The sequence below is a fragment of the Antechinus flavipes genome, chromosome 3 (genome assembly GCF_016432865.1).
Source record: "Antechinus flavipes isolate AdamAnt ecotype Samford, QLD, Australia chromosome 3, AdamAnt_v2, whole genome shotgun sequence".
Taxonomy (NCBI): Eukaryota; Metazoa; Chordata; class Mammalia; order Dasyuromorphia; family Dasyuridae; genus Antechinus; species Antechinus flavipes.
In genome coordinates this window covers 500,702,759-500,729,130 of record NC_067400.1, presented here as the reverse complement: position 1 = coordinate 500,729,130, position 26,372 = coordinate 500,702,759, and the positions used below count along the sequence as shown (strand labels likewise).

At 33.9% G+C, this 26,372-nt stretch overlaps 1 protein-coding gene across 1 annotated transcript; it reads left to right on the top strand.

Moving 5' to 3' along the window:
- Nucleotides 1-44: 44 nt before the first annotated feature.
- On the top strand, nucleotides 45-25,011 carry KBTBD3 (kelch repeat and BTB domain containing 3). The gene is made up of 3 exons (XM_051986917.1): nucleotides 45-343; nucleotides 11,527-11,771; nucleotides 17,234-25,011. Exons 2-3 carry the CDS (start codon nucleotides 11,551-11,553, stop codon nucleotides 18,837-18,839), a joined length of 1,827 nt encoding a protein of 608 aa, XP_051842877.1. The 5' UTR covers nucleotides 45-343; nucleotides 11,527-11,550; the 3' UTR covers nucleotides 18,840-25,011.
- The last annotated feature ends 1,361 nt before the right edge of the window (nucleotides 25,012-26,372 follow it).

Below are 26,372 nucleotides of genomic sequence, written 5' to 3'. Positions count from 1 at the left end.
TTATTATGCCCCGCCTCAACCTCTCCCCTGAGGAGCGTAGCCTGCGGGGGCGTGACGTCAACTCGAACACCTACTCTCGCCCTCCTCCAAAGGAAAACAGCTGTGAGCAGGGGGTGGAGCCAGGAGGAAACAGTTGCTGCTCTGCAGTAACTTCTGAGGGTCTGAAGAAGGGTTGTACTTCAGGGCGCTGTTCAGTTATGGAGGTGGGATGAAGCCAAGTCACAGGGAAATTGCACCACTCCTGAACTAGGACAGGCAAGCTTGACAGCCAGCTATGCCAATAGCAGTGGAGCCTCTAGGAGTTAGGGCGGGCCCAGCTGAAGACCGGAGACTGCAGATGCAGGTGAGTGATGAACTATGGTGCCTGAGAGGGGGAAGAGTGGGCTGGAGGGAGCCCGAGTGGCCTCGGCGCCCCCAGGTGAGGGGGAAGTTGGCTTTGGCCCACGGCCCCTTTGGGAAGGGGAGCTTTTCGGCCTTTGCAGAGGGGCCTGGCCACTGCCTCGGGCTACGCCTCCATTCTGCTATGGGCGCCTCCACCCACTCGAGGGCCCCTTTGGCTTTCTAGCAAATCCTTATCGTGTAGAGGCGCCACACCAGGCCGAGAGAGTGGTCCTTCCCGCTTAGCGGAGGCGGCCACCCTGGGGTACAAGAGATCCCTGGAAAACTGCTGGGATGGAGGTGGCCTTAGCCCCTTCCTGTGAGTGGCTGATATTCCTAAGACCCCCTTTTCCTCTATAGAGGCAACCATTTAGCCATGAATTTCCCCCGCCTGATTTGACACTGGGGACCACTTGACTTTGAGCTTTCCACCCTGACATAGGAGCTGTCAACTTGAGGAGCCTTTCCTTGCATCAGAAGCTGCAGTTTTAAATAGCATTATGCCTTCGACCTTTATGTAAAAGGCCATGCAAGAATCAGCCCTTCGAACCTTATATCAATGTCTTTTCCAGTATTTTTTATAGAATTTCTTTGCGTGAGATAAATTCCTCCTTAAGTTCATAAACTTCTCCCCCCCCCAAAAAAAAAAAAAAAAAACACTTTTTCTAGAAGTTGGTTGTAATTTCTTTTGGCAAACAAAGTGTCATTTTACTTTTTTTTCTCTTGTCCATTTCCTTCTAAATGACTTTTTTTTATTTTCTACTTAGTCATGCCTTTGAGATATTTGTTGTATACTTCTTAAAATTCTTTTGAAAGCTTTCTCAAAGTTTTTGTTTTTTGAAAATTAAAGGGCTGTGAAATGAATTACTGATGTGATGGTAGACATTTTTGCAGATTTTATTATTGTAAAAACCTCTGAAGCTTGTCTTGTACCACCTCTTCCCACCTCTTTCTCTTTCACTCAGTTACTCAAGTTGGTAGTAGGTTAGAACTAACACTTAAATCTTAACTCCTTTCTTCCTTCCTCTATATTACACTTCTTCATTACATATATGTATATATACAGAAATGTATATGCATATACATATATCAAATAAAACCTTTTTATGTATGAAGCACTTTTATAGGCATAGAGAAGACTACAAAGACATATGATATAATCCTCAAGTAATAAAAGGTTTCCTGTAAACACAGAAAGTAAGACACAGGAACGAGGCTAAAAATATATTAACATATTAACGGGTTAATATCAACTTATTTTTTTTTAATTTGATATGTTAATGTGTAAAAATAGTTTATAACCCGTTTTTCCTTTATATGTGAAGTTTTCAAAGCTTCTTAAAACTATGAGTCATGACCAACTGAATGTGGAAGTTAGGAAATTTTTGTTTATTATCAGTAAATGTTTGGTTTGTATACTTATTTTATTTATGTATATATCCCAAAGTAAAAATTTTAGGGAGAAAAGAGATCATGAGTAGAAAAAGTTTAAGAAATTGTACTCCAAATGAGAAAAGGAGCTGGCTAAATTAACTCTAAGGAAAATCAGTTGGGTGAGTGATTATCTCTCCTGAGTTTTCAACTTCTCTTTACCTATTGGCTCTTTCCCTCTTGCTTATATACATATCCAATTTCCTCCATCCTTAAGAAATCTTTACTTTATTCTTCCTACTCCTCAAGCTCTATTGTTTTATCTCTTTCCTTTCATACATAAATTCCTAGAAAGGAAAAAGCTGTTTGCCTGTACTTTCTCACCTCCCACTCATTTGTCAACCCTTTGCTATCTAGCTTGTTTGTTTCCTACTCCCTCACTAAAATTGCTTTCTTAAAGGTCACCAATATTCTCCTTATTGCTAAATTCAATTGCTCATCACTCCTTACTTTTTAAAAAAATGAATCTTCTAGACCTTTCCAGAGTTAAACACTGAACACCTTTTTATAGATTCTCTTCCTTGAGTTTTCAAGACACTATTCTTCTTAACTTTCAGACAATTTTTTCTGTGTCTTCTTTTCAGATACAGTATCCATTTCTCATTCTGGCAAGCTCCAAGGATTTGTCCTGGACCTTCTTGTCTTCTCTTTCTATGTGTTTTCACAGGGATATTACCAGGTCCCATGTATCTATTATCTCTACAAATTATCTACTTGTAATTATCTCTATCATCTCTACAACTTTCTTTATTATCATCTCCAGCATATCAAGCCCCTATTTTTCTGCTGCGTTCCAATCACACATTTCCAACTTCCTACACTAATGATTTTCAAAAGAGAGCTTATCTTTCCCCAAAACCTATCCTCCTCTACACTTATCTATTTCTGTTAATGGCACCACCATTCTTCTAGTCACTCAAGTTTGAGTCAGTTTGACTAGAAATTATCTTTGGTTTTTCACTTTCTTTTCTCTTATCCTAATCAGTGGCCAGATTACATCTCCTTAGAATCTCTCACATCTGTCCCCTTTATATCTATACTATAGTATCTATATTTATATCTATATGCTATAATATCTTTATATCTATACTATAATATCTATACTAAATCACCCAGTCCAGACCCCCATCACTTCCCTAAACTTTCTTTTCCTTCCTCCAGTTTCTCCTCCCCTCCAATCTATCCTCACCCAGATGCCAAATATTTCTATAATACAAGTCAGACTGTGTCACTTCCCTGTAAAGGAAGTTTCAGTGGCTCTACATTGCCTTTGAGATAAAATAGGAGTTCCTCTGGCATTTAAAAAACCCTTTTCTATATGTCCCCAGCTTATCTGTTTTGGCTGATTATACATTATTTTTCTTCACAAACTCTAGATTGTAGAAAAGCTACCTAACCTCCATGATTAGAATGCTGCCCCTCCTAATATCTCTTTGTAATTCCTAGCTCTTTTCAAGGCTTAACTCATGTTATTTTTTTTAAGAGGTCTTAACTGATTCTTCTAGTTTTCAGAATATTTAACAACTCTGTATATTATGTATATCCTTTAGCATCTATGAAAATACTGCTTCCTCTTCTCTAATAGAATGAATCATATATTTGGAGCTGAAAGAATATCTAGAAGTTCTTAATCCCAACCCCCTGATTTTACAGATAAAGAAACTAAGGCTGAGAGCATTCCTTGTTCCTTGATAGCAGGGATAGATCCACTTTTATATTTCTTTCTCCAGAATTTAACAATCCATTGGTAATTAGTAATTAAAAGGCACGATAATGATCATCTAAATTCTACCACCATTTTTTGCAAATGAAATTAAAATGCCAAAAGCTCATTACTTGCTTTTGAATCAAACATACAACTAGATTATGATCTAAATTCAGGCCTAGATTGAAGCCCAACCTTGATAATTGTAGAATCATAGGATTTAAATCTATAATTGGCTGAAAAGATAACTTAGTCTAATCCCTTTATTTTATAAATGAGGAAACTGAAGTCCTGTGAAATTAGATTTTTTTTTTCCTAAAGTCACATAAATAATAAGGTTTGAAGCCGGGATTCAAATCCCAAGTCCTGTGACTCCAAATTCAGTGCTCTTTCTAGTATGTAATGTTGTCTTTCATATTGGACATGTAACCAATTAAATATTTCAGAAGAAAAACTTACTGTAAGACTTAGTTCAACTTGAAACTCTTCAAAGTAATAGAAAGTTTTCCTTTAGATACTGAAGTCATTTGTCAATCCTTGTCTCATCATTCCTATTGTCTAAAACTATCATTTGGATTTTATATTCAGCTTTTCATTTGTGTTAGAATGTAAGTTCCTTGTGAGTAAAGATTATTTTCTTCTTTATAATTGTATCCTCGATGCTTAGCACAGTAATTAAGAATACTCATTAATAGGGGCAGTTAGATGGTGCAGGGATATCTTGGCCTTTCAATCAGGAGGACCTAAGTTCATATGAAGTCTCAGATACTTAATACTTAGGAGCTTTGTGATTCTGGGCAAATCACTTAATTGCAATTGCCTTGCCAAAAAAAAAAAAAAGTTGGTCAGTTAGTTAATGTCTTCTTTCTCTATCTGGATTGTAAATTCCTTAAGTAGAAGGACCACAACTTTTATTGATTTTCATCTCCCTTAAAAAGGGGGGTTGGGGGGGAGTGGTCAGTAAATATTTGCTGATTATGTACTGCTTTTATAATACGATTTTTCGTTACTAGTTTATTCAAGTTTAATATAGAAATTTATATTCTGCTAGCTTTACTTTTCCTTTCCTTTATTATTTGTAGTTTATTAAAGTAGCATTTTGAATTTTATTTTATAAAGAATAATTTATATTTCCTATCACCTAAGAAGATGAAGTATTCAAAAAAATTTGTTTAATTTGGATACAAAAAAACCCAAAATGTTAGAGCTGGAAGAGACATTAGAGATTAGATAATCTAATTCTGCCATTATAGATGATTTAATATGAGCCTTTTAAAGATTAAAGAAATTTGATCTGCTAGAATGAAAGGCCTTAAAGTAAGAATGATTACTATTGTGTAGAGGCAGAAATTGGACTGGATCCAAAGCTACAGGGAAGGGGGGGAAAAATATTTTTTTGATAATTAGGATTATTCAAAAATCCCATTTGGTTTATGTAGATCTTATATTTCTTAAGTCAGGTAAAGATGTGACAGTTTTCAAAGATTACAGTAAGAATAAAAACTGGTAGATTCTAGCAAACTGGCAAGGCTTAAAGTAAAGTTCTAATAAAGAATTCAGGACAAACCTAATGAAGCCTAAGAGAGAACAGTCATTGCAACTAATGAAGCCACTTACTAAGGTGCAGAGAGATTGAGGTGGGTGTCAGAGTGGGGAGAGCCCATACAGATAAAATCACTAATTATTAGTGCACTGAATTATGTTCTAAAAAGAGTTGGCTTTTTTAGGAGGAAAAAATAGGATCTCTAGTAATATGTTTTCTATATTTTGTTTTAATCATTAATGAATTTTTTTTTTTCTGGATTTTGTTGAAAGTTAGTTATATAAACCTATTGTATGACATAGTAAATGTCCTTGTCTTATACGAAGCACAGACTTGGAGAAAATAAATTTGTCTTTACTGTGACTCAGAAGTTAGAATTCTCTAACAACCAAAATAATCACATGGCATAATTAAAATATTTTAATATTTATAAAAGATATTAATAAGGATATAATTTGCCTTATATTCCCATGTTGTTGTCCTTAAGATTGCACTTCTTTTTGTTAGAGATGTCCTTGAAATATCCCCAAATGGATAGAGGGAATGATGGAGAAAAAAAGGCCTACCAGTTCTGTCTGGGCAACAATAGTTCAATTTAAAATTTACCATGGGTATATGGAGTTTGAGCAATATAATGCTTATAAGCTCCATGAGGTCAAGGATTGAATCTTATACTTTTGTTCTGGTTCCTTTCATGCTTTAAACACAGCAGGCACACTTTTTAGACTGAAACCTATTGAGAACTTAATGCTGAGATCAAGAGATCAGGAACCATTTATCTACCAAAGACTATAGGAGGAACAAAAAGCATCAATATATGTAACGACTGTGCTAGCACCCAGGATACCCCAGAATCAGCTGGAGTCAGGATAAGCAAAAGTCCTCAATATTTATTCTTGGTCCCCAGACTCAGGATTGAACAGGATGGAAGCAGAATCTCCCGACCACCTTCCTTTGTCTATTACCTAGAGTGTGTCTCTGGCTAGCTTTACTCCACCCCCTCATCCCTCCTGCAATCCTCTATATACCAATCATTGAGCCAGTACGAATAGTGGAAAGGACCATTTTCCAAACATATGCCCATAGAGTATCATCCAATCAGAAGTTAGCCTCAAGCAGTCACAGTCTGGATCTCAGTGCATAGTGCCAGCCCTCTACAAATGTATAAAAAGCTATTCAAATTAGTTTGTTGAAGAAACAATTCATTTCAGCACTTTACTCAGCAAAGACAGAACATTAAACATTAGTTATATGTTATAGTTAATTGAGGTAGAAGGAAGAGAAATATTGTTCCATAATCCTATACATTATCTCATTTGATCATCACAATAATCTTGTGAGGTAGCTGGTATAAACAATTGCATCCCTTCTTATAGATGAAGAAGCTCTAGCTCAGAATTTAGCTGTTGGCTAAAGAACACATGCCTAGTAAATGTATGTATGAGTCCAAATATGTACTGTACTATGAATTCTTAATCTAGAATCCATAAACTTCTTTTGAATTTAATATGCTTATTTCAATATAGTGTACTTTTTAAACGTTTGTATTATATGCATTTAAAACATTCTGAGAAGGGGTCTAAAGGCTTCACCAGACTGTTAATGGGCTATCTGATCCAAAAAAAACTTAAGGACTTCAGCTCTGCACTCTTGTCAAACAGAACCACATTATTGGCTGGACACAGCCTATATGTTCTCACTTCGTACTTTGCTCTTTTTATCTCTGTGTCTCCTAACATGACATAGCCATTCTGAATATAGTATCCTCAGAATAAGAATGTTGGACTCTATAGTCCTTTTTATTCCAGCAATTTCTGAATTCTTGATTGGTTGATTGGCCATGTTCATGATTTAAGTTTTAGAGGAAAAGACAGCACCATGATTATTGTGAATAATGTTATATGAAGTTGGAGACTTGGGTTCAGATCCTGCTTCCGACATTTATCAGCTGTGAGATCATGGCCTTGTCACTTAACTTTTCAGCATCTTTTGTTAATTCAGTAGATTCAATGCAGTAGATTTTTATTAAGCACCTATTATGTGCCAGACACTGCTAAGAACTGGGCAATTGGGTAAGAACAGCAGAATTCACCACACGATATAGTGATGAAGACCAAATCAGATAATATATATAAAGCATATTGTATTCTTAATTGTTATCTAGCCTATATTTATTATCACAAAAGTATCACCCCCAAAATCAGACTTCTTCCTTATCACCATTAATGTACAACCCTATCACCCTAACCAGTCATGCAAAACATAGCCCCACACTAGCCACATTCCAAAAAAAAAAGACAAAGAAAATGAAAAAAAAAAAAAAAAAACAAGGAAAATAAAGTGAAAAAAGTATGTTTCAATCTGCCTTCAGAATTCATAATTTCTTTCTGTGGAAGTGGATAGCATCATGAGTCCTTTAGAATTGTCTTAAGGGCATCTAGGTGGCCCAGTGGATAGAGTACCAGCTCTGAAGTCAGAAGGACCTGAGTTCAAATCTGTTTTCATACACTTAACACTGCCTAGCTGTATGACCTTGAGCAAGTCACTTATCCCCAGTTGCTTCAGGGAAAGAAAAAAAAAATTGTCTTAGATAATTGTTACAATCCTACAAGCTGTTAAGTCATTAGAATTGATAGAGACAATAATTATCTAATTTAGCATGGTTCAGTATGATTGATCTGATCTTACAAGGAGATGTTATGGGCCAGAAATTGAAACAAGGTACCAAGTGGAACTGATAGAAACAGTGCTTGTGTTCACACCTTTAGAGCTTATAAGCAAGAAGCTCTTAGGGCCAAAGAGCACTCTGGGACAGACACAGTAGCACTCTGGAAGATATATAAGCCCACTCTCAGAGGCGGAGTCAGATTCATTCCAACTTTCACCTTGGTGCTGGCTGGAAACAACATTCAGAGGGAGCTCTTGGAACCAAGCAAAGAGATAGGCCACCAAGAAAACTAACCGGGCTATTTTGGAGGAAGAAATAAAAGATCTGAACTTTTAACACCTGGCTGCATTTGGGGTGATTATTGATCTGAACTGATACTAAAGCTGCCTCCACAAAACCTCCCCAAGGAACCTGCTCCCATAGAGAACCATCATATATTATATAAAAGAAGAGAACACTACAGATAATGGTCAGAGAAACTAAGTCTTTCACAGTCATTGCTACAATATTGCTGATACTCAGTATGATGTTTTCCTGATTCTGCTCACTTCATTTTCTATCAATTTGATAAGGTTAGTCACAATAAGGCAATTGTTTAAAATCCCCCTTTTTGGTTGGCAGCAGATTTAAACTGAAAGAATTCACTTATCCAGAATTATCAATTGCAAAATGTTGGATAGAAACCAATTTTCTAAGAGACTGACTTCTATAGTGGCAGAGTCCTTTTAGGGAAATGGAATTTCGTGCTGAGAGAATGCCTTCTCAGAGTGCAGAAAGTCCTAACAGCCTACTTTAGGCCTTCTGAAAAGAATGAACCCAGATACTTCCCTTTTTAAAGAGTTTTGGGACTTCAGGAGCCAAGGTTCCTAGGCTTACATGCTTATCAGTTTCTAGCCCAGATTTCCTATTGGAATTAACAACACTTCAAAGGAGTGCTTTTTGACTGGGATTTCTAATTAAATCAAAGGCTCTGGCATCCCAGAAAGATAACTTATCTGGGAGGGATATGCCTTCCCCAGGAGGGGCTGAGACTCCTAAAGGGATCACAGATCAAAAGGAAATAGTTTCTTAAAGGGAACACAGCTTCAGTAAAGGGGACAGTTTCCCTCCCACTTCAAATTCATATAAGACTTATCAGATTTTTCTAAGACCATACTGCTCATCATTTCTTATATCATAATAATATTCTATCCCAATTATATACTACAATTTGTTTAATCATTCCCCAATTGAGGGACATCCCCTCTACTTCCAATTCTTTGCCACCACAGAAAGAACTGCTTTAAAGATTTTTGTACATATAAGTTCTTTTCCTTTTTAAAAATCTGTTTGGGATACAAAACTAGTAGTGGTATTGCTGAGTCAAATGGTAGTATAACCTTTTTGGCATAGTTCCAAATTGTTTTCCAGAATACTTGAACCAGTTCATAACTCTACCAGCAATATAGTAATTTACTTATTTTTACACATTCTCTCTAGCATTTCTCTTTTTTTCTATTTCTATAGTGTTAGCCAATCTATTAGATATTAGGTGATACTGAAGAGTTCTTTAATTTGCATTTCTCTAGTCAATAGTAATTTGGAACATTTTATGTGCCTAACAATAGCTTTGATTTCTTCATCTGAAAACTACCTTTGACCATTTATCAAGTGGAGATATGCAGCCATGGAAAATGGCTCTTATTTTTACAAATTTCCTTCTCTATATATTTAAGAAATGAGGCCTTTATCAGAAAAAGTTACTATAAAAAATTTTCCCAACCTCCTGATTTCCTTCTGATTTTGGATATATTGGTTTTGTTTGTGTAAAAACTTTTTTTTAAATTTCAAGTGGCCAGAATTATTCATTTTATTTCCCATGAAGGGATCTTAAACTCTACATAGGAGAAGAGTAACCAGGGAGCAATATTTTCATTTCGGAAGTTTGGTTTAGGTAGTAAGGGGAAGCATAGGCAAAGAGATTGACATAGCTTGGGGGTGCTAAAATTCTTATCCAGTTACTTAACTATTTAGTGACAGAATCCAGATTAGAACTCAGATTTCCTATCAGCCTATATTATTCTTTCTTTTATGATTCTCTAATTTTTTGGTCTTCTATCTCAGCTTATACAAATAATTATTGTTTCTTGTCATTGTCCCTTCTGCTGTAGGATTTCCTGTGACAGCTAGATGGCAGGGTGGATAGTGTGCCTAGAGTCAGGGAGACCTGCAGTACTGGATGAGGTATACTTTTAATGGTTTTGAAGAAGCTATACTCATCCACACTGGGCTTGTTCCCCAGCTTTCTGCCACTTACAGAGAAGCAGGCTATAAATTAATTTATTAACTAATCATTTAGGAAATGCAGTATATATTTCTGCCACTAAATGGTACTACCATCAGGCCATCAGCCAAATAATCCTAGAAATTATAGAATCTACATTCACCTGTTTTTCCAGAACTATTATATCCCATCTCCTTATCAGAGAGTAGGAGTCCCCAGGAGTCAGTATTAGTGATCCTCTAATCATATAAATCTAGGTATTTGACCTGGACTATATTATGGAATTAGTAAAAGGAAGATTTCTCATTTCTTCTTTGAGTTTCCACCTATATTTGGGAAATTTCCTGTGTCTGCATGACCTGCATGCATCTCATTCATAAGACTTGGATGATTGTCTTTTTTGTGTTCACATATGTTATAGCTGTGCAATAAGATAACAGGTCATAGCAGGAATAACAGCAAGAAGTATAAGAAAAAGATTTGAGAACAAAATTGGAAGAAAATAAAAGCCTACTTCATCTCATCGTTTCCCTTCCCCAATATTACTTCAATGATTGTAGGTATGGAGAAAGAAGGGAAAAGAAAGAATATTGGATTCAGAACTCACCGATTGTCTCAGTAATCACTCAAAGGAAAGAGAAGGAAACCCCAGGATTCAGAACCCATTGGTCTCCCCCAATTGAGATGTTTCATCTGCCTCAACCATTCCCACACATTCTTTACATGATCTTGTCTTCACCACGTTGCTGCAGGTCCTTCATTGGTCCAGATCCATTCACCATTAACCCAGTCCTCCAGAATATGTCCCAGCTCCTTTTTTGCTGTGCCTAATGGAGATTAGTGAATGAAGGATGTTATCAAGGAATATTTTAAGGGAGAAAAAGGAAGATAGAATAAATAGAATAATAATAATCACATTTAAAGTGATTTTCAAACATCTCATTTTACCTTTACAATAATCCTGGAAGGTGGGTGCTATTATTTTTCCCAATTTGCAGAGGAGGAAAACTTAAGTGGAGATTAGGTGATTTAACCTTTTTAATTATACAGCTAGCAAGTATCACAGACTGTGTTTGAATTCAGATAATCTTCCTGACTCTAGGCACAGCACTCTATACACTGTGTCATCTTGTTTCCTATGTGTATTCTATACATTTTGAAACTACTTCAAGAAAAATGTATGTGTGTGTATACATATATGTGTGTGTGTGTGTGTGTGTATCCCTAACCTTTCAAAAGAATCTTTGTAATCTGTGTATTCAATTTTCATTACTAAAGTAATGCTAAAATGGTATATATGTGCATGCTATTCCTTTGACATGACATTGCATATGAACATTAATTTTTATTGATATGTTAATATTTTAAGGGAAAAAAGTAAAAATCACCAAGTTTTACTAGTAAATATTTTAACCAGTAATATGCTTATCAGCTTTCATTTGTAGTAAGGACCACTTTTCATACAACAAAAATAAATAACTTTTTAAATTGCAGTATTTTATCATGAAAATTAATGAGTTTTTTTTTTTCCTTTTTAGTTCTAGGCACAGTTTACATTAGCCATGGACTTCTCACAGAATTCCCTTAGATGGGTCATGTGTAATGGAATTCCACCTGATAAGAAAAGCAACTGTCTTGTGTCTGAAGAACATGGGCAACAAATTTTAAATGTATTACAGAATTTTAGAGAGAAGAATGTCTTTTATGATTTTAAGATAATTGTAAAAGATGAAATAATCCCATGCCATCGTTGTGTATTAGCAGCATGCAGTGACTTTTTCAGGTAAACAGTTTTTTTGTGATTCAATTTCAAATTCTGGATAATGTGATAATTTGTATTAGGATGTCAGTGTTTCATAAATGTTTTAAATATATCTTCTATTCATCATAAGGTGATGTATTCCTTGATAATTTTTGTTTCTTGGGGGGAAAAAAGACATCCACATGAAATCATTGTGACATTTGCCTTCTTCCCCCCTACCCCCACCCTGAGGCAATTGGAGTTAAGTGACTTGCCCAGGAAGTCTGAGACCAGATTTGAACTCGGATCCTCCGACTCTATCCACTACACCTACTAACTGCCTCAACATTTGCCATCTTCAATAGGTTAGAAGTACAGGACTATCTTTATTAAAGGTGATTATGTCTTCTTAATTCCTATATAGATGCTATTAGAGGATATGTAAATCTAACAAATAGGCTCTCCTTAGGCATTGATAAATGAACAAAATAAGACAACACACAAGCTACTTTATCCCTTTTCCATCAAAATAAAATCTTACTGAAATTATAGTGTATCGTTTACATATCTCAGAACATGGAAGCAATCTTGAGCTCTCATTTCATCTGCTATGAAATTAAAATTCATATATTTATTTTGTCAATTTGATTTTCTTTTCTTTTTTAATCTTCAAGTTAGTTAATAATTTGTTGATTTTGTTAAACTTTAAAAAAAATAAAATAAACTCTTGGGATAGCTAAGTGGTGCCAGCCCTGAAGTCAGTAGGGCCTAAATTCAAATCTGGTCTCAGACACTTAACTTTTCTAGCTGTGTGACCCTGGGCTAGTCACTTAATCCCAATTGCCTCAGCCAAAAAAAAAAAGTTCTTGGATTTTTTTCAGTTATAATAATTTTCTAGTTTTTCTATACCTTTTCAAATTTCCAAGAATTCTTTCATTAGCTACATACAAGAGAAGTGTATAAAAGAGCTTTGTGGAGTAGTAGATCAAGAGTTGGCCTGTGAAGCCCAGAAGATTTAGGTTTAAGTCCTGACTTTGACATCTACTGGCTTCGTGATTCTGGGGAAGTCATTTAACCTGTCCATGTCCTAAGCAGCTCTCTAAGGCTATAAATTAATGAAAAGGTACCAACCCACACTAGCTTAGAGAGTTTGAATAACAATTCCAGTTTAGTCCTGTTTACCAACTACATATACATATGGATATGTACATATGGACATATACATATAAGAAAAGATATATATATACATATACATATATATGTGTGTGTATATGTATATATATATATATCTCCTTTTCAGATCAGTGATTGGTCTCTGTTTCCCTTTGTAATTGTAATTGTAAATCTAATTTCCCTAAAACATTCTTCCTGCTTATTTCACTGCCTAATCTAAAGGCACTGTATTCTCTATTTTGCTTGTTTTATACTTTGTTTTCCTATTTTATATGAGTATGATGCCTAATCATCCCCCCCCATCCAAATCTTTCTCTTAGTGATATTTATTTGTAACACTCATTTGTAAAATGCATTGTTTTAATTCTTTTTCTTACTCCTAATCCCTTTATTATAGATTCCCTAGAATCTCCTCTCTAGATCCCAGCTTCTTAAACTTTGGTTTATGATTCCATGTGGAGTCTCATGACTGATTATAGAGGTCATACAATTATGATTTATTATCTATAAATGTTTGGTTTTTATGCCTATTTCATATACTCACGGTCATATAAAAATTTCTCAGTTGAAAAGGGGCTGCAAATTTTAAAAGTTTAAGAAGCCCTGCTCTGGAATGCTATCTTGACAGGGACATATAATTTTAGTTCAGAGAACTAATTCTGTTCCACCTTGTAGAAATTGATTTTCCTGAGCATGCAAACTCTGCCTTCATAAAGCCACCCCAGCAGAAATCCTTGCAAAACCTTTTTCTCACTTACACCTCTGTGAAGTTCTTCCTCAACTGCTGCATCCAATTAGCTTTCAAACCAGTTGTTTCCACTTCTGCACATCTCCCCACTTCTTCTTCCCACTTATACCATCAGAAAACAGGCCCTTTAATACCAATACTATCTACCTGATTTCTTGAAAAAGCTCTTTTCACTAATCTTCCTGCCTCTAATTTCTTTCTATTTCAATCTATTTTTAATACTAAAGCCAGAATTATCTTATCCAAAGATTTTGTCATGTTACTCCTGGGCTCAACCTCTTTTAAGATCTTCTCTATTGCCTACTGAATAAAGTTTAAGCAATCACACGTGGTATCTATAATCTTGCCTTTACCTTTCCAGCTTTGTTAAATATTTCTACCTTCTTTTCTACATTCTAGTCAAAAAGTAAACACTTATACATTCCAAATATACCCTTTTTATGCCCTCAAGACAACCCTTTCTACTGAACAGATCCAACTTTTAACTCGTCCATCTGTGTGATCTGCGTTGTGATGTTCTACTTCTACTCTCTCACTATTCCAAAGGAGAGGGGAAAAACTAAAAGTTTCTCATCCACCTTTCCTCTCAAAGGCTGCCCTATCATTACATACACACATAAATTTTCTTTTCTACTCATTGTAGAGCCCCTCTGTATTTTCCACCAGTAATGATAGCAATTTATTAATGTCTTTTCTCCCTGAAATAGTAATTTACATCTTTCACATACTCTCTGATTTTTTTTCTGCTATATCTATAACTTATTAAATTCTCTTTACCTTCTCATTCTCTCAGATAATGTACAACTTTTTTTTTTTTTAAAGAAAAAGAACAAACAACTTCTTCCACATTAGACTGAAACAAACACCTAATTTCTTAGTATTTCATTAATTTATAAAGTTTTTATCTTTATACTGTTTGGCCACTTTATATATTGAATACTCCCTTGATTACCTCCAGCCCCAGAAAAAGACACTCTTCCATGCCCTGTGCCCAAGTACAAAGATTTTAACTGTAAAAGGCCAAAGTGTTAGGTAACAGGAAACTTAGGGGAATCTCTCATTGGATGACCTTTATTTTGTTATGGAAGCAGGATACTAAATTGTACTGTACTCATGTTGAGAGGATTGTAAAGAATGAGATAGGAAGTTGGAAAAGGTAGACTAGAAGGATCTGGGAGCATTAGTTATAATATACACATGAAACTCACATAGCGAGATTTTTCTGTAATGGCTTCATTTCAAGGAGAGATTGACATGGCATCTTCACAATATTCATTCTACTGGTCCAGATTTAAATTTTTATATTAATTACTTATATCTACATATATTAGGTTTTATTCTACAATATGTGCTCAGTTGTTTTTCCCCCACCTTTGAAAGCAGACCTGTTATCAGAAGAAACAAATCAATGATTACAATATAAATGGAAAGAACAATAACATAAAAAAGAAATTGAAGGTAATACAATTAAAAGAAGGTTAGCCTTGAAAAATTACCTCCTTTCTATTGCATAAGGGAACATTAGGTGAAGGATATGAGTATGTATTCTGACATACACAGTCAAAATATTGATTAGTTTTTTTGTATTATTTTTTTCTTTTAAAAATCTTTGTTATCACTGAAGTAGAGGAGCCATATTCAAAGTAAATTGATATAAAAACAAAAGAAATGAATATATTTAAAATAATTAAATTTCTGGGAGAAGGAAACCTACCTATTTTTAATCACAGCAGAATAACTTTGCCTTAAACAAAACAAAAGGATAACTCTTAAAAACAAATTTACATAGTACCTTCTTCATAAGTGTTATATTTTCAAAAGAATCAGACCTTACCATTCAAAGCTATTTATTTATGAAAAATAAATATACACTATGAAGAATATTTGTACTTTCTATTTTATTATATTTGATCTCTTTATGGGAAAGACAAGAGGTGAAATGGATGGATCTCCCTCTCTCACCCAGGCTGAAAGTTCAGTAGCTCTCATGGATCTGATATCACTAGTTGAGCAGCATGGAAGCTTTAAACTGCTATTTTCAACATTGGCTACTTCACCTCTCCATAGGCAACCTCATGGTCTCCTGCTTTCAGAAGTTCACCATTTTGGCACCAAATTTAGTGTAGTTACCCAGATGGCTTTAGTCTATTATAGTTTAAAATTCCTAAACTCAAGCAGTCCACCAAACTAAATCTCCCTAGTAGCAGAGATTACATGCATGTACTTCCAAGCTAAGTCCCATATCTCTTCAAAGAGAATTAAAATTCACAGATTTTTTCCTCCAGATATTTTAATTAGAAACAAAAACAAATCAGTTTTGAAATAAATCCAAAAGAAAGTTATTAAAATATTTGTATTAATAAATCATCTAGAGGCAGTAGGTGGTACAGTGGATAGAGCACCAGCCTTGAAGTCAGGAGGACCTGAGTTCAAATCTGATCTCAGACACTTAATATTCCTAGTTGTGTGGCTCTGGGCAGGTCACTTAATCTCAATTGCCTCAGCAAAAAAGCAAAAAAAAAAAAAAAAATCATCCAGAGGGTTTCCATAAATATATACTAGATTAAAGGTGAAGACATTTATAAATGTAAATGAAAAAAAATGTTTGCTATATTATGTGAAAAGTTATATTTGAAATTATTGATGAGTTATATGAATACCATCATGACAATATAAGTTAAAACTTGAAATTGAACTTGGCATTGGAGCAATCTAAAGTGCATTTGAAAGCATTTGCAAAAAATGAAAATGGAACTACCATCAAGAATGTAGCATGTTATAGTGGAAAGGGTGCTGGTTTTATAATCAGAGATGCTGAATTCAAGTCCTAGATCATCTTTTAAACTATGGGACACTAAGAAAGCTACTTTGTCTTTCTCGTCTCAATTTCCTCATTTCTTAAATGAGGAAGTTGGATTAGATGATATCTATGGTTGCCTTCTGCTCTAGATTTATGATTCCATGAATACATGTAATCATTTCAAATCTGATTCCTATTTCCCATTATTGTCCTTATAGTACTTAAAGAAAACTATCTTCTCCATGAACATTCCTTATTAAAAACAACTTACATCTAGTATGGGTACACAATGGCCTAAAATCTAAAATGCCATCAATTCATTAGGACATGTATTCAACTAACATGGACAAATCCTGCTCCCATTTTTCAACTCATTTTCCCTGGGGGAAAAATTGAAGAGAAAACCTGAGGAGATTTATAAGTATTAGAGCAAAAAAAGTCAAAATCAGATCTCCTAACTCAAAATGTAATTTCCCACCCCCTATACTACATGCCTCTCAACATGCATCCTACTAAATGGTCCTGAGTTACAGAAGTGAAAAAATTCAACTTATACATACCCACATACACACACCCACATGCATGCAAACATGTACACATGTATTTACTTATATGTATAATTGGATAATTTAATCAATCAGTAAATATGTATTAAAGACTTGTTATATGCCAGTATGTTTAAAAATATGTTCCTTATGATTTTAAAATTTTAATTTTAGATCAATATGAAGTCAAAGAGGAAAATATTTACTATTCATATATTATTTACTTTTGTTTTTACAGGGCTATGTTTGAAGTAAACATGAAAGAAAGAGATGATGGGAGTGTTACCATTAGTAATTTGTCCCCCAAAGCAGTGAAAGCTTTTCTTGATTATGCCTATACTGGAAAAACAGAAATAACAAATGACAACGTGGAAATGTTCTTCCAGTTGTCATCATTTCTTCAAGTTTCATTCCTTTCCAAAGCTTGCAGTGATTTTTTAATAAAAAGTATTGATCTTGTCAATTGTTTACAGTTGTTGTCAATATCAGATAGCTATGGTGCTTCCCATTTGTTTGACCATGCACTCAAATTTGTACAGCATCACTTTTCTCTGTTACTCAAATCCACCGAATTCTTAGAGATTAATTTTGGAATATTACAAAAATGTTTGGAAGCAGATGAATTAAATGTTCCTGAAGAAGAATCTGTGTTGAAAGCAGTTCTTAATTGGACCAAACATAACCTGGAATCAAGGCAAAAACATCTGCCTCATTTGATGAAAAAGGTACGCTTATATCAGTTATCTGAGGAGACTCTTCAGGACTGCCTGCTTTCTGAAGATCATTTACTCAAAAGCACCAAGTGCTTTGATATAATCAGAGATGCAATTAAATGTGTGCAACGTTCCAGTGGACTCTATCCAGATGCACGTCCATCCACAACTGAAAAATATATATTCGTTCACAAAACTGAAGAAGCAGGAGAAAATCAGCACACATTTTGCTATAATATTAAAACAGATAAATGGAAAGTGCTGCCGCAGACTCACATGATTGACTTGCCGGGGTCTAGTCTATCTAGTTATGGAGAAAAAATATTTATGACAGGTGGTTGCAAAGGGAAATGTTGCAGAACTGTTCGACTTCATATTGCTGAGTCATATCATGATGCCACTGATCAGACTTGGTGCTACTGTCCAGTCAAGAATAACTTCTTCTTAGTATCAGCAATGAAAAAGCCAAGAACCATGCACACATCAGTTGTGGCTCTCAATAAATTATTTGTAATAGGTGGAAAGACTAGAGGAGCTCGGGACATTAAAAGCTTGTTGGATGTAGACTCTTATAATCCTCTTTCCAAAGAGTGGTTATCTGTAAGCCAGTTACCGAGAGGCATATACTATCCAGAAGCAAGTGCATGCCAAAATGTGATTTATGTTCTTGGATCTGAAGTAGAGATTACGGATGCCTTTAACCCATCTCTTGATTGCTTTTTTAAATATAATGCCACAAGTGACCAGTGGTCTGAACTAGTAGCAGAATTTGGTCAGTTTTTTCATGCAACATTGATCAAAGCAGTGCCAGTAAATTCCACATTGTACATATGTGACCTTTCTACCTATAAGGTTTATAGTTTTTGCCCAGACACTTGTGTTTGGAAGGGAGAAGGATCTTTTGAATGTGCAGGATTTAATGCAGGTGCAGTTGGAATTGAAGACAAAATATACATATTAGGTGGTGATTATGCTCCAGATGAAATTACAGATGAAGTGCAGGTCTACCACAGCAACAGATCTGAGTGGGAAGAAGTGTCACCAATGCCAAAGGCATTAACTGAATTTTACTGCCAAGTGATTCAATTTAATAAGTACAGGGACCCCTGGTTTTCTACCTATTTGGATTAACAGCATGTGGTAGAATCCCTTTCTAAAATTATTTCACTTAAAAGACAAATACAGTAAACTTTATCTGGCATGATTGAGGAAAGGCTTGTACTTACTAATCAAAAACTATGATTAACTGAGAACTATCACATAAATTCTTAAAGATTGATATTTATATTTAAATACACACATGTATTTATACATATGTATGTCTCACACATATTATATACATAATTACCAATTCTTTTAGAATGTAGAAAATGGGAAAGAATTTAATACCAAAACATCAAGTATGGCCACAGACAATCTACTTTGTTATAAAGGTGTTGCAAATTGGATCAACTCAGGAAATTAAAGATCTTTGAGGTATTTTTAAAAACCACTAAAACAATGCTGAGGATAATTTAATCTTACTCTGAAGATAAACAAGTCTTCTGGAAAGACTTTTATATGCACCAAAGTCTTCAGCTTGGATAATTCAATGATTTAAGTACCTAATCCACAGAACTTTATTCAAAGTAAAACAAAACCAAAGCTTATTGACCTTGGCTATTAGAAGACAAAAGGCTGTCAAGATAATTTTTAAAATAGGGAAAACTTACACAAATCTATTATGTAAAGTGGAAAAAGAAGTCCAAAATAGGTGGGATTTCTTAAATTCATATCTTTCCTTGGGAAAAAAGCAAGGAGGCTCTGGAAAGTTCCCAGGAAGATGAAGGAAGTTATTTTGGATGTTTGTAAGGAAACAATTATGTATATGTTTTCTTTTGACACCAGTGCTTGCCTTGGGAGACTTTTTGAGCTATCATGCTTTTCCCCCATCTGTGCTGTTAACAAAGAGATCTGGTCAGTGATTGAGAAAAACAGGTAATAGAATGTTTACTATATAAATATTTTAATTTGCAAAGATTATGATGCATATATATACATGGTTCTATGGTTGTTATGTATTTGATTTGTACATAAGATCATAGATCTAGAACTGGCAAGAACCTTAGAGGCCATCAAGGCCATCTCCATTTTATAGATGAAGCCAAGAAAAAAATAAAGTTATTTGCCCAAAGTCACAATTATATATAGTCAATGGAAATTTATTTCATTATTTATTTTGCCATAGCTTGTGAAACCTTATCCTTTTTATTTTTTTTTAGTATTAACTTAATCATGAATGAACATGAACATTTCAATATGCAAAGAAAAAAAATTATTTATGAAACTTCCAACTAAATAGGTCATATGTGAAACTGAGTTTTTCAAAAATATTCAAAGTTCATTTTGCAATTCAGGACTAATGTTATTTAACCCTTCATAAAAGAAAGCCATCACTTTTTTTAGTTAAAATTACTTGTTAAAGTACTTCAATGAGACTATTTCACTCTCGCAAGTTAATCTGAGTTAACTTGAGGTTTTATCTTTTTTTTTTTTTTTTTTTGCAATAATCTCCTTTCTAAATCATAATTAGCTAAAGCCTCTTGGATTAGAACTATTTGTGTAACTAGTATTTGAAAACACATGATTTTTCAGTGGGTTGTTAAAATGTGTCCAGATATGTGGCATATGACTCAAACTTTAAATTCTTTTACTTTCCTTATAGGAAGCCAAGCAAAGCTGAATGGCAAGAAAAGTTTACTAATAATAATTGATTTTATATAATGTTTTAAAGTTTGCAAAGGCTTTACATATATTATCTCATCTTAGTCTCACAGAAATCATGTAATATAATTTTTTTTTTTGACAAATTTGGAAACAGGCTCAGGAAGATTAAATGATTAACCTATCATCATGAATGGAGTAATGTCAGACAGATTTCAAACTCAGATCTTGAACTGAAATTCAGTCATTTTCTAGATCCAGTATTTTACTCATTAAAGCATACCCTTGATATTTAGTTTGCCTAGTTTCTCTCAAAAGTTTAGGTGAAATTATTTTAATTGTCACTCAGTTAAGGTAATCAGAAATTTTACCTCTGTTTACATTAGTTGGAAAGTAAATATCAAATGCAGCCTAGAAAATAATTGAAATCTCTCATTCTTCCCCTCTTACTCAAGAGGAGACATCTTTTAAAATGAAGTACAATACTATATAAATGAGGTATAAATTTGAGATGTTCCATAAGTTTAATAGATGAATGAAGTTTATTCTTTTTAAAAAGCACTTAGATGATTATTGTTAGCCTTTTTACTGATAATCTTCCCAAAGTGTGTTACATAGTTCTCTGCCTTCATATGTGTTGTCTTATGCTCTGAATATGTTATCAATTATTGATTACTTGAGGCACAGTCCGCTATAGAGCATAGACAGCCAGCATTGGAGTCCAGATGACCTGCATTCAGTCTTCTGACAGGCTAGTTTATGTGACACTGGGCAAAACACTTAAATCCCTCACTGCTCTAGACAACTCTTTAAACAGTAACACTTGTTGATCTGCATTGGCAGAGGGAATTTCTGCTCTGGGAAATTTCCTATTCAATGAAGTTATAGGTCCATTTTTTAAAAACAATTGTTGATTCAATGTTATCATTCTAAATTGTATTGTGATGGAGTGACACCTGGATGGGTTAGTGATATGTGTAATAGTGCTCTCTCCTTCCTTGCTTTGTTTTCTCAAACTTTAATTGTGCTTCAGGTCATCATATCCTTTCAGTGTCTAGTCTTCTGCCCCTAGTTAATAAAAGTTTGGTTTAATTTTGTCTACAATTCTAAGCTGTGAACTTTGATCTAAGGATAGTTCTATACATTTTCTGTGGAGAAAAGTGCATGGCTTTCTAACAGTTATTTTTCCTTTAAGGCAATTTTCCTAGCTATGCCCTACATGAGTGAGATTTCCTTTCTGGATAAGTAAAACGTTTCTTAAATTACAAATACTCAAATTTGAACTTTATTAAGAAGTTTCATGTCTTGAAGTGTAACTATGTACCTTATGAACTTGTGAATGTAATTATTTATGCTAAATACAAAGCATGTTAACTTGGCACTAGTAAAACCATATAATACTCTTTTATGAGTTAAGAAAAAGAACTGGATGTTTTGGCATTTACCTTATATATACGTGTTTTATAAGTATGCTTATATTGGAATATTGGAATTGATTAAAACTGATATTTTTACTATAGCACATAAATGTATGCAAAGCATTTGGTTGCTATGTAATATATTCATTTTTATATATGCCCAATCTGAACAAAACTCTTAGTAAAAAAAAATCTGATATTTGGAGTTTTCTGAGTCTAGAATGTATTGTTAAGTGGTTTTTTAAAATGTCTTTTAAAGGCAAATAGATTTAATGCTTTTATTGTATTTCTTAGTTGATGACACATTTCTCTGGCAGATGCCTTCCAGTTAAATGATCTGACATAAGAAAAGATTATGGCCTAGTGTCCAGAACTATAACTAGAAATTTTTCACTTGAGGCAAAAACAGCTCTGAGAAAGATTGTACTAAAAAAAAAAAAAAAATTGTCTAGTAATTTTCACCCCTGAAAGTGAGAAAAATTCATAGTTGGACCACACCATTTAATAACTAACAAATTTGATGGAATCACACTCTTTTTACTACTATTGTAAAGTCAGCAACAATATCATATTTAAGTACTCTAGATTAAGTTAACTTAATACCTTTCTTCAGACATAAATTAATCATTTGAACTACTACAAATCCAGTGCAATCTAAAACTTGTTTTCATTATAGATCCTAAAGCAATTTTAACCACATGATAACATTTGACACACATCTGGAACACTTATTTCCAAAGAATCTTAATGATAAAACAGTAGAATCTGAAAGTTAGGTCATTGAGATCATCTATTCCAACTCCTTCATAATACAAGAGTATCCTTTACAGCCTCTTTGATAGGTGATTATCTAGTCTCTATCTTAAGTTTTTTCCTTATTATGGAATTGAACTAGATTCTCCTTCCCTGATCCTAGTTTTTCAGTATCTATGAAGTTAAAATTCAATTCTTCTATATGACAACTCTTCATTTTAAAAGAGCCAAATCAGATAGAGGGCTAAATCTTCCTTTTCACACATTTTTTCTTCAAGTCTTTCTTTTTAACACATTCTAGCTGTGACATCATTTAACCTCCAGGTACACAGAGCACTGATCTATATTGGTATTGGTTTCCATTCTGGGATTTCTCTTTACCAATTAGATCCATAAACAAAAAAATACACTCCTTCTTTGACTTTCCTTTCTAGGCTAAACAAGCAGAATTTCTTATGTTTTTCATCAACGTGCTACTGCCAGCCATAGTTGTCCTCCAATTTATCCATGATTTTCTTAAAATGCAGCACCTACTAACAATACCAACTTTTTCATGTGATCTCTTTTTATAAAGAATGACAATTAAGCTTTTGGTTTTGTTAATTGTTTTTCTGTTTACACATAGCCTGTATTCCAGTGGTCTTCTCTGTCTTAATCATGTAGTTATGTATATTCTAACTTACTGTAATCTTTGGAAGGACATGCATCTGCAAATTTTTTAGCTGCTTCTTAAGAAACTAAATATCTTGTTAACATCAAATGTCAATATAAAATACAGATTGTACATCTTCCCAATGGATATAATTACTGTTGCTTGACTGCAGCTGCATTCCATATAGGTGTCATATTATCTTATGTCATCAAGTACAAAATGATATACTTTGCTTTCTGACCTCATACAAAGTTTAAAAAATACAGGAGTGGCTATATGTGTTATAAACAATCAGAGTTTAATAGTAGACCAAGTAACTATAATAGTTTTACTGAAAATACAACATATACTCATTTTCTTATATTAAGGAAATGGAATAACATAATCAAATGCACAGATGAGGAATTGAATGATTTTGAATTTTACCTTCCTCTTCCCCTATGGTGAAGCTATTAATGAATAATGAAATGGAGAAAAGGTAAACAAGACTAAGTAGAAAAAAGACAAATGGCCTAGAACTCTGCTTTCTGAAAAAAATAATCTGTGGGAAATAAGGAGTTGAGATTAGTAGAATCAAGATCTTGCACCTGAGCCCCAATCAATAGGGTTTGGTTATGCATAATTGTCACAATTTTTTTTTTCCAGTTTGGGGAGGGGAGAGGAAAGAAAAAAATTGTTATTGAAAAATGTAAATAAGTTCAAAAATTTTTTAAACAATTTTTTTTTATTTTAAAATCAGATCGATGGTTTATATTATCACTTAAAACTTTAAATTCTTATGGAAAGGAAATCTCTTATTTTAAATTCAGATTAAAGATTTTAGTAAGCACAGATTAATGTCCTAAAAAATTTCAATGCCAAAGACCTTTTGTGACATTCTTGTAACAAATCCAATTTTGACATAGTCTAGTTTCTTTGGATATTAGATTATTAGGTCAAATCAGAAAGATAATACTTTTATGTTTTCATTCTTCAAATATATGTCAATATTTCTTAGCAATAGAGGTTATTATTTTTTATACAAAGTATTACTGAGAGGTTTATAACTATATATATAGACCAGTTAAAGTAACTGAAGCAAGAGGCTTTGAATTAAGCCCAATTGCCATTCAATTTCAGTTTACAGGTCACCTAACTTTGTTCTGTTTCACAGATACCAACAGAACCTCAAACGCTGAGGGGCCTATTGTTTGCATGTCATTGGCTGCCAGAGGGACCAGGCTGTAATGTATAAATGGCTGACTTCACATAAATGAGAAAAATAACTCAAAATACAAGTTCTATTGATTATAAATACTATCTTTTTGATGTTTAAACGAGATCTTAGATTCCAAAATTATTGATTTTCTAAGGCATAGAGAAGTTAAATCACTTGCCTAGGATAACACAGCTAGTAAATGTTTCAGATAAATTTGAATCTAGGTCTTCTTGACTTCAAATCTTTTGCCTGGTCCATAATTATACCACACTGTTTTTCTAAATGCAAAATGCACATTCACAATCTGCATGTCATAACTGTAACTGAATGCAGGCTTTTGTATATTATACTTTATATAAACTTTAATGTATATAGTGCAACTTCTTTCCATATAAGAAGGAAACTATTTTGATATATGGCAGAATGTTACATTTTAGATTGCTACTATGTTATAATTTATATGTATAGAAGCATGTGTCCTATTTTTTGGTACAATTTAAAATTTAAATTCTACAAAGTTTATCAAGGATATAATGTATGTGCAATTTTACACATAAATAAAATCAATTTTAGAGGCTTCTTATTTGTTATTTGAAATGGATTTTTTTTTATTTATATCAATGATCTCCAAAGTGAAGTCCCCATCCCTACTTTGTCATGTCATGATCCCAAAGGGTGAACCTTTAGAGAATGGGAAGATATCATCCTAAAAATATCCAATTGTTAGGTTTGTTTCCAACATAATTATACCATCCCCTTCACCTATTAAAATACTTCCCAATTTTGCTCCTTCTAGCATCTGGCCACCTCTGGGGCTGATTGTGCAAGCTACAAATCTCTCTAATTGTGCTTGTTTTATAACCTGGACATGCAGAGCCTCTGTACAAATGCCCTTGGGAAAATCTTGCACATATACACATATCCCATACTCTGTATTCCAGAGTAGTGGCTGATGAGAAAGAGTCCTTCTCCTCACCCCCATTTTGTTTTTGTTGGGACAGAGTGACCTACACAAATGAACATTCATGAACAGATTGTGAATTTTTTTTTTTTTGGCAGATTCTCTTCATGTTATTTTTCTCCCTAAATCCGATTTCTGTCAAGGACAACATTATTTCTTCTAGTAATCCCAGTTATCAATTCCCTTGTTATCTTTGACTCCTTCCTCTCTGTTGGCCACCTTCTCCTCTCATACTCTTTCCTATATGAGTTTCTGAAAATAATATAAGCACATTATCTGTAAAAAAAAAAAAAAAAAAAAAAAAAAAAAAAACCTCACACAAATTGTTTCTAATCTGTATCAAAACCTCCCCAGTAAATATTTTAGATGGATTTTGAACTTAGTTGAAATTATGAAAGTACATCATTTGATTAGAACAACTAATTACGATCAAGGAAGATAGACATTACTAGAAGGAGTTCAACAAAAACCTTTGATAGATCGGTTTTTTAAAAGAGTATAATGATTTGTGAGCCAATGAAAATTGGTTTGAATGGTATGGTTTCAGATCTCAAGGATATTTGTATGTACTAAGGCTGATAAACCAAAAGAATGGACATTATTTCTTTGCTCCAGTCTTTTTTGAGATGGCACAGTGACACAATTAGGTTCCCTATGTTCTTGCTCCATATTCTCTATTTGTTATTAAATAGATTTTAAAACGGGTAGCTAGGTGGCATGGTAGATAGAGTATCAACCATGGAATCAGGAGGACCTGAGTTCAAATCCACCTCAGACATTTGACATTATAGTGTGACCCTAATTGCCTTTCCCCAAAAAAATTAAAAATAAAAATAAACCCTCATTCCCCACTCCTCACTACACTATTATCTTCCCCTAGTAATAATAGGGCAGTCTGTTATTGGTGATATGTTGGTTCTTTGTTTGAACCCCAACATAAATAAGAGGCCTGAGGAGATCTGGATCTACAACTAAAAGA

Excerpts from the sequence above, each read along its gene's own strand:
- KBTBD3 (XM_051986917.1), top strand. The coding sequence starts at position 11,551 with ATGGACTTCTCACAGAATTCCCTTAGATGGGTCATGTGTAATGGAATT. Across the intron at positions 11,772-17,233 it reads GCATGCAGTGACTTTTTCAG|GGCTATGTTTGAAGTAAACA; the intron begins GTAAACAGTTTT and ends TTGTTTTTACAG.